At 39.3% G+C, this 14,327-nt stretch overlaps 1 protein-coding gene across 1 annotated transcript in view; it reads left to right on the top strand.

Moving 5' to 3' along the window:
* The window catches only part of LOC137984356 (F-box only protein 11-like), a 25,271-nt gene extending 12,733 nt beyond the window's left edge, over positions 1-12,538 (top strand). The window contains exons 14-26 of the mRNA XM_068831511.1: positions 427-480; positions 1,077-1,171; positions 2,384-2,459; positions 2,807-2,853; positions 6,843-6,928; positions 7,066-7,142; positions 7,217-7,360; positions 7,795-7,836; positions 8,608-8,700; positions 9,346-9,429; positions 9,508-9,616; positions 10,307-10,405; positions 10,935-12,538. Of these exons, the coding sequence (XP_068687612.1) occupies positions 427-480; positions 1,077-1,171; positions 2,384-2,459; positions 2,807-2,853; positions 6,843-6,928; positions 7,066-7,142; positions 7,217-7,360; positions 7,795-7,836; positions 8,608-8,700; positions 9,346-9,429; positions 9,508-9,616; positions 10,307-10,405; positions 10,935-11,103 (1,175 nt within the window). The 3' untranslated portion in view covers positions 11,104-12,538. The remainder of the gene's footprint in view (positions 1-426; positions 481-1,076; positions 1,172-2,383; positions 2,460-2,806; positions 2,854-6,842; positions 6,929-7,065; positions 7,143-7,216; positions 7,361-7,794; positions 7,837-8,607; positions 8,701-9,345; positions 9,430-9,507; positions 9,617-10,306; positions 10,406-10,934) is intronic.
* The last annotated feature ends 1,789 nt before the right edge of the window (positions 12,539-14,327 follow it).

Here is a 14,327-nt window from a genome sequence, read left to right as displayed (position 1 = left end):
ATCCAAAAAGAAAATTGGGGGCAACCATGCATTTTTCAGAGATAATTAAGCTTCAATTTGAGAAAGAACGCCATACGTGGCTTTGTATTTTAAATCTTTTACAAATATTGTTCGTTCATTATCTTTGAAAAATGCGTGGTTACCCCCAAATTTCTTTTTCGATTTCAGTAACACTCGTTAAGATCTACATTTCCCGCATAATCATAAAAATACCTTTGAATTAGTATCACCGTCCTTAAGGCTATTATAGCTGTTCTATCCCTGCCTCGAGCTTCCTACCGCACAAATCCTTGTCATGACGTTTTAGCCTCTGTGCTTGTGTTTTTGCGACATTTCGAGTGATAAAAAGGACCAAATTACCGCAGACCTGGCTTCAGCAAATGATGACATTATTCGATCGTTTTTTTTGCTAATTTCTTTCCGCAGGAGTTTATGTTTTTGGTGAAGGGAAAGGATTGATCGAAGGGAACAATATTCATGGTTAGTTTAAACTATTTTTCTTGACAGTATTGTAATTCACGACCAAGTCAGTGTCCAATGCAAAGTTATCCTTAAGTGAGAGGGAGATATCGGTGACCGATATCGTATTGTACATCCGGAGATCTTACATCCCGAGGGATGTCTTGACTTGAAACTAACATTAGAGGTGTTTGTTTAACGTACTTAATTAAGATCCCTTAAACCCATTTGAAAAGAAATCGTATTTGGAAAAATATCAGCAGTTTAACCCGAACTTGTGTGTTGTGCGTTTCCAGGGTACTGGTATGTTGCGATCGCACAAACCTCCTATGCTATCGAGATATGCTAGCTAATTTCTAGACGTACGTTATAAATTGTATTCTACTGGTTTACGGTATCAACCGTATTTGGAACTGCCACTGTTAGACTCTTTGCCACCTCTGCCATGATTCTGGATTCAGCAAGAGCAATCCCTCGTGCGTCTTAGTTGATTGCCAACCAATCAGCGGCGTTGTGTTCATCAGGCCCGATCTGATTGGCCATTATTTTGCAGGACCTGTGTTCTAAACTTAGATTTTATTGGTACTTTTAATGAATACTCTGTGTTGCTTTTTCAGACAATGCACTCGCGGGAATTCAAATTAGAACCAAAAGTAACCCCATTGTTCGCTGCAACAGAATACACAGCGGTCTGCATGGTGGAATATATGTGGTAAATTAATTTTGCTTGTTGAACTTTTGTTTTAGCCAGCTTGCAGGTACGATACAAGTTCAAACTTCTTCTATTCCCCTATTTTCAACCAATCAGTCGCAAAAGCGACTTTAAGTTGCTCGCGTGTGTTCTTGCGCGTATTAACGGCTGCAAGAACTTCCTTTGTGTTGTGATTGGCTCATTTGATTGCTCACACCTGTTTTGATTGGCTCTCAACGCAAATAGTCTAAAAAATAACAGAGGAGAAAGTGCTGCCTTGTGATGACATCCGCATATCTTTTGTGTGACTCTTAATAAACCAATAAAAAATGCTCACGAAATCTCAGGAAACCACGTTCTTTCGGAGGCGGGTTTTCTCTTTTTTTCAGTTGAGCTTGTGTTTTTCAAAACACACCGGCACAGATATAAGCTATGAGTATCATATGAAGGGGAAGGCAACATTTCCATTCTTATGCTGTCGGACGCGATTGTCTCCCATTGGAGTTTTCTTGTGTCCTTTCTTGCTTAGGCATGTATTTATGTCGTACTTGTAAAGTAGCTTTTGCCGTCCGCAATAAGGAATGCGAAGATGCTTTCTAATACCAGTTATTACAAAAAGTGATAAAATTATTATCTTGACGACTTGACTTCTCACAGCGCACGCATAAAGTCAAATGAACCAATCATCATAACACAAAGCTCACATAAGCTGTCGGGACTAAGCGCGGGAAATTTCAAGTAGGTTATGATTGGGAACACGTCCAGCAGGCGTTGAGCGCGGGAAAAGGCAAGCGAGCATGTCATAATTTATTGTGCTTTCTCAGATTGGTTGGAAATGTGGAGCGAAAATTTTAAGCCAATTACCCAGCGCAGTTATGCAAAACAAGCTTAACTGATTAGAGTGTAATGTGAAGTGCTAGCCATGTGAGCGTTAGCGCTACTAATGGAAATGGACCCACACAAGGACAGAGAAAAACTCTTGACCACGGTTTTCCATTAGTAGAGCTAACGCTCACATGGTTCGTATGGGGTAGAAACCTAGCACTTAACATTACACTCGAATCAGTTAAGTCTGTTCAAATATAAGTGCTACACGGCCAACGTTTGCAAAAACGTAATCCTTCCTTGTACTTACGCAAAACAAGGTCAACTTGCCGAAAACTCGTTACATTCATCGCAAATCAGCTGCCGTGACTCTGAGGTGACATTGTTGATGTTTTTTTTTTTCTATAGCATGAAGAGGGCATGGGTCTCATAGAGGACAACGAAATCAACAATAATACTCTAGCTGGCGTGTGGATCACCACAGGTAACTTCTATTTATTTCAATGTAATTTTTTTCAGGTGTGCTGATGTTACCAAGACTTCAATAGGCCAGTTTCGTATTCTAACGGTTGGACTGGATCTAGCATGAAATGGAGGCTAATGCGGGCAAATTTTAAATTTGCATTTGAAAAGATTTGCCCGCGTTAGCCTCCATTTCATGCTAGATTCAGGCCAGCCGTGGGAATTCGAAAACGCCTATTTTCACGTGCGGTTAATCTCTTTGCTCCGTGATTGGCTATTTGACAACTGCTCAGTGAAAACCAACCCAATGCTGTTGCTCTTGGTTAGAGTTAAATCCTTGATGCAAGACATTTCTTTTCTTTTGTTTAGGGAGTACTCCAACACTCAGACACAATCGAATACACAGTGGAAAACAGGTAAATTTCTCTCATTTTTCTGGAAAAGGTCCTCACGCAAATCATTAAGGAGTGTTTTTCTGCAAAGACGTCAAGGTTCAGAATTATTCTCTCAAAAGAAGATCTTAATTCTTTGAATTAAGATTTGTTTTCAAAGTTGCCAGACGCATATTTAACATTAAAAGTGAGCTAAAAACAGACCTTTCTGAATGTTTCAAATACTCACTACTAGACGAAATGAAAGGCTCTTGTTACAAAACAAATGATAAAAGAAAAGCTAAATGGTACCATAAAAAATATCATAGATGTTTTCATTTGATGTTCGAAAGTTATTTCTGATTTTGGGGTTTCTCGTCAATACACTTTGTGATTGGTTAAAAAGAAATTTTTTTTCTGCTAATCAGAAGCAAAAACGATTAGTTCATTTCCTACGCCTCTTTTGATTGGTCAGATTAATTACTTTGTTTTATGTGTACTGCACCCAATTGAAGACCGCTCAATGTTTTCACGGTCGCTCTCTTCAAATAGAACTGAAGAAATGCATAAATTATCTCTTTGTTCAATCATCGATGACTTCAAGAATAATACACTCTGAACAACTGGTTAAATAGTTAAAGCAACGGACTGAAAGTGCCCCTATGATAAAAACAAATCAATTCCTTTTTTCCTTCAGATTTTGAAAGTGTGTTTGCTTAACACCTGACGGGCAAAATTTTAGACTTTTATCTAAATGCCGTTTACTTTGAGTAAGTTTTGGATTTCACGGTCCGTTATTACTCCCGTTCAAAACTGGCCGATTCGACCTCAGAGGGTTGGATCCAGCGAAAAGTGACGTCATTTACTCCTTAGCTTAAAATTTCAGCGTGTGAATGCAGCTTATTATATATGCAAAACGCAAGTTCAGTCTAAAAGTCTGAAAGCCCAAAACTCCCGCGCTGCATATTAATTTTGAGGCGTACACACGCATTGCATTCTTAAACTATTGAGCCTGTGACGTAATTTTCTCCTCGATCCAACTCTCTCAAGATCTTAAAGTTAGTAATGGTGGACCAGCAAATAGGAAATTCCAGTTAAAATGAACAGGTGTCTTTTTTTAAGTGTCTTTTTTTTTTCTTAAGTGTTAAGTTAACACAGTTTTGAAATCCAAAGAAAAATAAGAATTGATGTTATGGTCACAGTGGCACTTAAAAGTAACTAAGACGAAACTTAAATAAAATGAAACACAGAAATGGGTTTATCAACTGGGTTGGAAAGTAAACTTCTTTATATATTTTAAATATACTGACACTAATTGCTGGTCGAATTAACAGAAAGAGACCGAAAACATTTTCTCTTAGAGATTTGCCTAAAGAACTTTCTTTGAAAAGGACTTGGTACCTGACTTGTGCCGAGTTCTCTAGTTTGTAGGAAACGATGTGAAGGATGAGGAGGTCTAAGAAAAATTGTGTCTTGCTTCACTTTCGCATTAATTTTCTGTCAACACTCATGGCCATCCCTCAAACTGACATTTCCCTTTTTATTCAACTTACACGACGTACAATCGACGTCAGACTTCAAATCTACTTCAAAGAAACAAAGATTTCAATGTGCAGAGAACATTCAGATTTGGCGAGCCAAAGAGTTGAACCCGGATCGATGGGTTCTCCTTGTGTATTCCATTATCCACTAGACTAACGAGACAAGCTACTGGAAAATCGATTTTTTTAGAGTATTGACATAGTAGTACCCAGCCAAACAAGTAAAAAAGCCAACCGTCTTCAAAGTGGTTTTTAAACCAAAATACTGTAGATCAGCGCGGCTTGGCTTAGAAACGTTATTTCTTGTTGAACTAAAGCTCTCATTCTGCCTGTTTTCATTCTTTTTTACAGCGATAAGCTTCTCATATTAAGATGGGATATTGAGTCGTGTAATTGTAAGGAAATGTCCAATGTCAGTTTGACGGATGGCCATTAGTGTTGAGCTTAATTTTCGTGCTGCTTGTTACGCGCATGTCTTACGCATAGTGACAACTGGCAACGAGTTGAACTTTGTGTGTAAAAAAACTTCCAACTTTAATTGAATTACTTATACATTATTAAACCTTATTAATAAATTAATCTAACTGCACAAGAGTCACAAACGCACGACTTGCACTCCAAGAGTTTTCTGGAAAATTCACATTCGTTTTGTTTTTCAGAAAAAAAGGACGCACTGAGTAAGACTGGGGACGAACAACTGCACTTGAGGTTAAAGCACAATTTTAAATCGAGTCTAAACCGGTTTGACAAGTTCTTAATAGCAATTAAACTTAAACGTAAATATTCAAGTTGCTTTAAACAACTATAAACAAATAAATGATAGATTTGATGAACGGTAGATTTGTCTAATTAATTTTAATTCTACCTGAGTATACATCTCTCTAAGTAAGGCTTTGAACCACTTACGGCGAGATTTAAAAAAAAAACGTTTGGGAAATAAATCAACACTCAAAGCTATTAAATTAAGTAGCCTGTTACTTGCTGAAGGTTTTTAGCCAGTAAAATGTACAAGACATGGCATGGTTTTATCGTTAGACATTTCGTTAAGAGAAAAAATTGTCAGTACGTAATTTAAAAAATGCAATTTAACTATCCGTTTTCTGTCGTTGAACGCATTTCAATAGGTTAATTATTTTATACTGTGAACTAAGTTTCCAAGTTTTAAAAAATTATTTTATTAATATTTTAATTTTACTGTGTAAACTAAGGCAGGTGATTACACCTTAGAACCAAAAGTTACTTACAGGTTGTATAACCCACCTCAACCCATAGATATGAAACTAAGTATTCTTCTCCAAATCCAAAGGTAACTCTTTAAAACACTGTATAATTTAAAGCAATGATATAAACATAACACTCAAAGTCAATCTTTTCTTAAACTGAATTATGTTTAGTACATTCATATTCGATTCGTTGAGTTAACTCATTCAGGTTGTTGGGCAAGCTTTCTATTTTGTACGACAAAATGACAAACGAAAAAAAGGTCACATTAAACCATTTGTTCTATGTCTCTGACGGCCTTGTTATGTAGTACGCAACAAGGTGCTAATCCCTTATTCTTGTGCTCTCTTCAAATCTTTTTAGGCGCCTTGTGTACGAAAAAAGCCCTTGTTAATATAAGATCTCCCATGTCGAAACGCAAGGAAGTAAACTTTAAGCCCCTCTGACTTGATATAATCCACCAAGGCTTGTAACGTTTGATTGCTTTCCCAATTCGCTTTTTTCACCAATCCCATAATACAGTTAATTTTGGGGGGTTATTTACATTAAAACAATGGATATCCAGTTCACTGAAGCATGATACAGTCCCAAGAGTCCCCAGACAGTCCCCAAAACGTATTGCATTATGGGATGGTGAAAATAGTCAATAGGCCATTTTCGAGTTCATGTCAGTCACCTCTTTAAAGCGAGTCTAAGTGCGAAGTTTTTGTGATGGTAATTAGTTCTACTTTACATATGAATGAAAACTAATTTTCATAACAAAAACATCGCACTTAGACTCGCTTTGAAGAGGAGGCAGACATGAACTCGGAAATGGCCTATTCAAGCTACAAGGGAGCTTATACGGGGGATTTGCTCTCATCGAAAATAAGTAAAAAGCTGGTATTTAGGATGGTTTTTTTTTAACTTTGTCTTACTGTGTAAACTGCTGTATAAGTTTTGAACTGGTACAACACTGACGCGCGCGTTGTATCGAAATACCATATTTCAGTAGTTTCTTGCTCTTTGTTTGTTGAGGAAGGTTAAATTGTAAGGAGTGCTCGTGAACTTTCCAAGTTTGTCGTTTGTACGCTAAAACTTGAAACAAGTTTCCCACAAGCTTAAGCCAAGCTGAAATTCTAAATGCAATTTCCTTCCTGTGAGAAACCCTACTAAACACAAGCTACTCAAGACTCTCGATTAAAATCTTTTGAAAAAGCTGACAAGAACACGAGCTGGTACATCTCGAGTTTCTCTTTCCTTTTCATCTCACTGATTTTGTTTACGCTCAAGGTTGGGGTTTACTTCTATGATGGCGGCTGTGGTGTTCTCGAGGAAAACGAAATCTTCAATCACAAATACTCTGGTATACAGATAAGGTAAAAAAAAATCGCAATACAGCTTTAAGCTTGCTCTCTTGAATGATCAGTCACTAAATTTTCATAGACTACGTGCTCCAATGAACCTAGATGTGTTAAAGAGAAAGTACATGTCGATAATTTTTATCAAATTCCAGGTCCGGTAGTAATCCGTGCATTAGGAGAAACAAAATCTGGGGAGGACAAAATGGCGGCGTTTTGGTCTACAACGGAGGTAAGTTTTTGTCCTTTTGTAACCTTCACTTGTCGCATTGCCTGTTTTGGTGATAGTATTTTTGTTCACTTCAGGTCTTGGTTTGTTAGAAGAAAACGAAATTTTCGACAACGCAATGGCCGGTGTGTGGATTAAGACGGAGAGTAACCCAGTCCTTCGAAGAAACAAGATACATCACGGTCGCGAAGGAGGAGTGTGCGTGTTTAACTGTGGAAAAGGTGGGTACTAACTTGGCAACGGCGCGGGAAAGTTACAACTGGTAGCATGCGCGGGAAAAGATGCAACCGTTACTAAGCTTAGCAAAGCGTAGGCCCGTTTCTCGAAAGTCTCGAGAAGCCATCTACTTCTTGAATCCGCCATGATACTCTTGTTTTGATAGTCTGGTATTTTAACATTTTTTAAGAAAACTTAAAAGCAAAATGGTTGTGAATTTTGATGACTTAAAAGCTCTCCGTTCGTCAGATAAAGGGGGAATTGTAACACTCAAATAGGCTCGAAAAACAGAAACAGGCCCCTTATGCAAAGCTGAGCTAGCGCTTGGAAGCGTACAACCTCAGTGAAGCGCGCTAAAAATGCAATCTGACCCAAGGCCAGGGAAAGATATAGGGCTAATGTTTGTCAAGACTCTAAAAGTAAAGTCATTGATTTTCAGGTGTTTTGGAGAACAATGACATCTTTAGGAATGCTTTGACAGGTAAACAAATGCAGTGAATTAAATTATAAACGAGCTTTAGTTCGTGACAACATGGTTAATATGTGTCAGAGAGGGTTAGGAAACTCGACGAGTTTCTTTGTTTATGTTTTTGTTCGTTGTTTTGATTTTCACTCACCACAAATCGCACTGTATTGCTGAATTTTTCGAGTAACCATTCATTACTTTCTATTAAATTATTCGCAACCAATAATAATAAATTATGATGATGATATTACCACTTAGGTATAATTTCTTTTCTGCTCTAAAATTCTCCAATTTATGAAGTAAAGTAATTATCCCCCAAGTGTTTATTTTGTGGTTTGTGTGTATGTGTGTATGCCGACCTAAATTTGTATTAATATGTATGTACGGAACCGGAACTGGCTACCTAACTTTTTAACTTTGTAGTTATTCTAGGTAGCCAGACCTTCCTCTTTTTTGATTCATCAAATGTAATTATATCCTATTTAGTGTATCGGGGAAATAAAGGTTTTTTGTTTGTTTGTTTGTTTGTTTACCATGTTGCGAACCACAAACAAAGTACTGTGAATAGCCACAGTCAATTCAACATCATTTGCGATGGCACTGCGCATGCTCGTGCTTTTGATATTTGCGCGGTTTCAGAAGCAGTCTCTCAGTCCCTAGTCATAATTAAACCGACTGTGTCATGAAGCCTAAATTATGACAAACTAGAGTGAGTGAATCTAGGGAAATGATACAATCAATCAGTGATATTTTAATTTACTAACGTTACCTTTCCTTTCTTAATAGGGGTGCTCATCAGCACGGCTAGTTTCCCCGTCTTGAAATGCAACCGCATATTCGATGGTGGTGCGGCGGGAATTGAGGTTACAAACAGCGCGGGTAAGCCAGCCCTCCCTTATATCGCATCCTCTCGCTTACCGACCACAGCACACCCTGTCATTCGGCTTTACTTGGGATGTGTCCATGATATCATGTCTGCCTCCTCTTCAAAGCGAGTCTAAGTGCGACGGTTTTCTTATGAAAATTAGTTTTCATTCACATGTAAAGTAGAACTAGTTACCATCACAAAATCTTCGCTTTGAAGACGAGGCAGACACGAACTCAGAAATGGCCTATTATCGATGACAAATTTGCTTCGGGTATTGGGGGACCATCGAACTAACCCGCGGGATTTCGCGGGTTGAAAGCCCCATTGGACCGATACTACGTGTCGTCAAATACCTTTTGATATCGTAGCCCCGACGTCGTGGTTCCGAGTATAGGTTCCGATGGCTAAGTTCTTTCCTTCATTAGTCCTTTCACGGTTGCGCGTGGGCCCACCGAGTTGACCTGCTGCCAACTGTGTCGCTTCATTGCTTAGATGATGGAGCATTTTACCGGTATCGCGTGAGTCGTTGGTTCGAATCCCGTTGGAACCGCCTGAATTTTCGGTTGTCTATATGAGACAATTTATTAATTAAAAATTGTCCTGATAACTGCGAGGATCACTTCAATGTTTCGACGCTCTTGTTATTGTTTTTCTAGGTGGTGTCCTAGAGGGAAACGAAGTCTTCAATAACCGCTTTGACGGGATTTGTCTTGCAACTGGTGTCAAACCCCAGCTTAGCAGTAAGTGAAACTTTGCCCACCCACTGTACCCTTCCAATATTTTAATGAAAATGCTTATTTTACTCTCCCCTCCCTCAGATAACAAGGTGCACGGCAATAGGCGAGAAGTGGAGAAAGCTATCGAATCTTGTCGTTGTCTGTTCCAGCTGTCTGGTAACACATGTTTTCCCATGCACGACTTCTACAGGTGCGTGTGCAGTTTGGTCTCTGTTTAATCAAAGGATCAAGTCAGCTTTGAGCCTAACAAACTAGTGATAATCGTAGGAAAGTAAAATTTTTTTATTGTACTTTCCCGTGAAAGATTCAGGGAAAGTGTACGTGGGGGGTCTTAAACCAGTTGCAAAGTTGAATAAAACAGTAAGCTTTAATAGCTCAACATTTTGTTAATGAACTTGATGCGATGGCGATGGCCCAAAAGAATAGTAGAACAAAATTGATCAAACGGTTATATTGTGCATACTGGACAGTTTTAGTTGGCTACCCAAAGCATGGGCTCGAGGCTTTCGCATGAAGTCGAGGCGAGTGACGCCCACACCCTGAAATCACATAGCATCCAGAAAAAAGCGACGCGAGTACTGTGCGTTCTCCTAACGTCGAACGCAACAATTTAGCGTAACATAGTGTTCGCATTGAATTAAGTAGGTTAACGGCCCAGCAATGTCTGATTAAAAGATGTTCATGAGTGAGCGCTCAACGGAGGTTGGCTCCTTACGGCTTAAATGATCAGCGAATATCTTTTCTGCCACACATTTGGCGAATTTTTTTTAATAGCAAAGACATGTGATGCGGTGCTTATGTTCATAACGTTATTTTTCGATTACCCGTTGCTTGTGTGTCTGGTGTTGACATCTGACGTCTCTGCTTCCTTCATGTTAAGGTGCAGAACTTGTGGTACGTCTGATGGTTATGCTATATGTGTCAGTTGCGTCAAAGGCTGTCATGACGGACATGACGTGGAATTCGTGAGACGTGACAGGTAAGGCGTGACAGTAATGCAACCTTGAAGAACATTAGAACTTCAAACGATTTGTGATTTCGCAAGCGCGTCCGGTTTTGTTTGAATCGGCACCTTGACTGGCCAAAAAAATCGCGCGCTCTTAGCGGGGTATAGAGTGTTTTCGCTCATGTGACCAGCAGCCATATTTGCATACTAAAACAAAACGAAGAATTTGTATAAAATTTAGGTTCAGTTCCCATAAGAATATTTCACTCCTCCAATATGGTCGCTGTTTCTTTTTTGCACTCATCCAACTTGGCCGCCGTGACGTCATGTGAACACTCTATAGACGTCTAAGGTGCAAACCGACTTTGATAAGCGTCACAAAGTGTCCTCTTGCTTTTCTGCCCAGCATCAACAGCACCTTTGTCCGAAAACATTGCGGGCCAAGGACAAATGATTGTATTTTTTCACCTCAACATCTAAGCAGAACCTGTTTTCCGTAGCTACCTTGTACAATTCCACTGCATTCCATCACTCATTGGCCTTACCGTTTTGCTTTAAATAGATTTTTTTGCGACTGTGGAGCGGGTTCAAGTGGTGTCCTGTGTAAACTGATAAGCGAAAAGTTCTGGTCATTGTCCTCCCGAGCGCAAGTAGTAAGAATGGTCAGCGGTGTCGATACGGAGGCACGTGGGCAGGAGGATATTGGTAACCAGGCTGTTTGTCTTTCGTAAAAAAAAATTCGTGTTCCATAGTTATAAAAAATAGGACCACAAAAAAAGAGAACTTACAAATAACTTAGAAGAAAATCGTTCGTGCATATACGATATTGTAAACATACTTGCAAAAATCATCGCAATCACAGTCACTATATTCGTATTTTTACGTTTTGTCCCAAGTTAGATCTAATCTATTAAGCTTGGGAAGGAAAAGACCAAATAAGAAAATTGTTTAAATATATTTTATTATTGGCATAATTTATATTCTCTGTGTGGCACACCTTATATGCATATCTCATTGCCTCTCATCGTGTTACAACATTGTTAAAAGAAAGGTTCTGTGTACCAGGTGAGCATGCTCACGTGTAAAAACAATTTTTGCATAGGTAACAGGCAGGTTAAAAGAAAACGACGGCTCTATTTCTTCTGTTTGAGTGTTGAGCATATTTTGGTAAAGAGCTGCGTCCTATCTCATATTTTGTGCCAGAGTTAATACTTAAAATCAGCCTTCTCAAACTGAAGCAATTTAAGCAGAACATTTCCCGCTAGCAGACGTCTCTTTTCGTTTGCGTCCGCTGGGCTGACAAGTACGGGAAAAGAGCGTACTCGTCAGCCCAGCGAACGCAAACGAAAAAGAGACCTCTGTTAGCAGGGAAAGTAGAGCAGTAAACATTGCAGCAAAGGAAACTGAGTAATGTTCACTAGCTTTGTATTGAATGGTGAAATTTGAGAAGTTCAGCCAGATTCAAAGTTAGAACTACCCTCTTCAGTAGCTTTCTTGTGAAAAGTCACACTAGGATTTCATTCATAGACTAAAGGTAGAATCAATAGGCCAGTTTCGTATTGTAACGGTTGGACTGGATCTAGCATGAAATGGAGGCTAATGCGGGCAAATTAATTTGCATTTGAAAAGATTTGCCAGCATTAGCCTCCATTCCATGCTAGATCCAGTTCAGCCGTGAGAATTCGAAAATGGTCTATTTTGACATCGCAATAAACAGCACCATGAGAAAGTACTGCTCATTAGCCTTTTGTGAACGTTCAAACTTCAGGATTTACTCACTGACTCACCTTTTACAATATAATAACCAGCGTTGCAGGAAGCACTGCTCAATGTCTTTCATATGGACATAATTATTTAGACCCTTCTCCTGATTCGTGATCTTATTCTTGCAACGACTAGAAGTTTTAGGTTTTGGGAAAATTTTCATGTAAACAATTAGAGATCACACTTGGAATAAATCCTGTATTTGTTTGTAGTTCTAGTTGTAGTCGTTCATTGTATTTATTGCCGCATATTTAAAGTTTATAACAAATGTATATAATAAATAATATATGAACTGGAAAGACATCGAATAGAAACTAGGAAACTTTAGTTATTTATTTATTTGTTTATAACATACATCAAACGCAAAAATGTAACCCACATTCTAATAAAATATGTCAACTCTCATGACGTTTTTGTGGTTCTTCTTGTTTTCGTACTTTGTAAAAGAGCGAATTGGAATAGTGTTGGAGGAAGCAATCCTAGTAGCTCTTTGAATGAAGGGGTAGTTTCTAAAGAAACTGTGGTGCTGCGTCGGTGGGGAAGTAGTATACAAAAATTTGGTTTTATCAACGGAGTTGATAATGTAAATTGGCCACCGTACAGAGATTCTAAAAGCTGACGTTTCGAGCGTTAGCCCTTCGTCAGAGCTCGAAACGTCAGCTTTTAGAATCTCTGTACGGTGGCCAATTTACATCATCAACTCCGTTGATAAAACCAAATTCTAGTAGCTCTTTGTTTTACGAGGGAAACTTACCCACCATTGACAGTCTTTTAACATCAGACCTTCGGGGTCACCGCAATTAGATGGCTGAAGACCCGATCATTCACCTATACATTCATCCCTGAAGCGGCCCCCGATCCATGGATCGTCTGGAAATTTGTTAGGTCTCACTCTCAGGTCTGAAAGAGTTAATGACCGCCAATTAATTGATGTTTTGCTTTTGTGATGATGACACCAACATTGCATTGTTGCAAAAGCCTTATTTTAAGGCAGATTTGTTTTATTTCGGTCATGCTAACGAGGCTACAGTAGTTTTGAAAAAAAAAAGAAGCCTTACAATCTCGTCCCCAGGGCCTTCTCCTCTGCGATTTTCAAAATGGTGGCTCCCGGCGACGAGACTGAGTATCGGCGTCTGCAGCGCTGTTGTTCGTCAGCCGGTAGAACTGACAAAGAAGAGTTTCTTTCATAAACAATAGGAATTATAAAGTTGATTGTCTAGCATTAGCAGGAAAACAACAAAAATCAACCAAAAAAACAGAGTTATTGCACCTAAAATGAACTTACGTTCTCGCGTCTTTGTTTTTTACCACGGACGCCAAATAGCCAGCTTTAAGGTTTGTGAATTCACGTCTGTGACGTATGGCGTCACTTTCTTTGCAAAATCACTTCCGGTCGCCGGCCGTGTTGACAAAAACGTCGTGTGTTTAAGCTCTCTACCCATAGGGAATCCGAGTCTCTCGAGATGAGCAGAACGTATGCGCAATAACAATAGTAGGCACAGTCCTTAAGCTCCCTAATGCCACGCAGGCGAACGAAGGTTTCTTCCTGTATCTTTAAGAGAACGACTTTCCAAGTCGTTTGCCTGACAAACGGAGAAAGACGCTGGTCGGAATTGTAATGAGATGGAAGTGCAGCGATGCGATGAGTTGCCTCAGAAAGGAGAAATATCAAAATACGAAAATACAGAAGGAGTCTAAATCCTTTTTGAAAGACCAATCGGCGTTGGAAGAATTTAAAGTGCTCTGGGAGCAAGAAAAACATTGTTGCCGTCAGAAGTTGAAAGAAAAGAGAAAGGCCAAACAAAAATTCCTGTGCGAGAAGTACATACACTACGGCATCCCTGACGAGATAGTTGGAATTCTAGTCCGAGATCAGGAGATACCGGACTAGACTTACTACGATACAGCTAAACCCCGTTGCTACGGAGGTGTTGTCATCGACGAGAACGAAGAGCGTTTGCTAAGTTTACCTCCTAAGTTTTCTGTATACGAAGATATTGACACTGTCAAATGGGAGGTACAAGTAGAAAAAGGCCTCAGTAAATTGAGGTGGTCTATGGCTAAGAGCAGCGAAGGACAACGGCGAGATGAAGAGGAGGAGCAATGCGAAGAACAGAAGAAAGTACATGACCAGTATTATAATTTAGAGAGCAAAACGTTCAACTTTACTAAACTCCGAGCGACTGAGCTT

This window comes from Montipora foliosa, chromosome 14 (assembly GCF_036669935.1).
Source record: "Montipora foliosa isolate CH-2021 chromosome 14, ASM3666993v2, whole genome shotgun sequence".
In the NCBI taxonomy this organism is placed as follows: domain Eukaryota; kingdom Metazoa; phylum Cnidaria; class Anthozoa; order Scleractinia; family Acroporidae; genus Montipora; species Montipora foliosa.
This window is presented reverse-complemented; position numbering and strand designations above follow the sequence as displayed.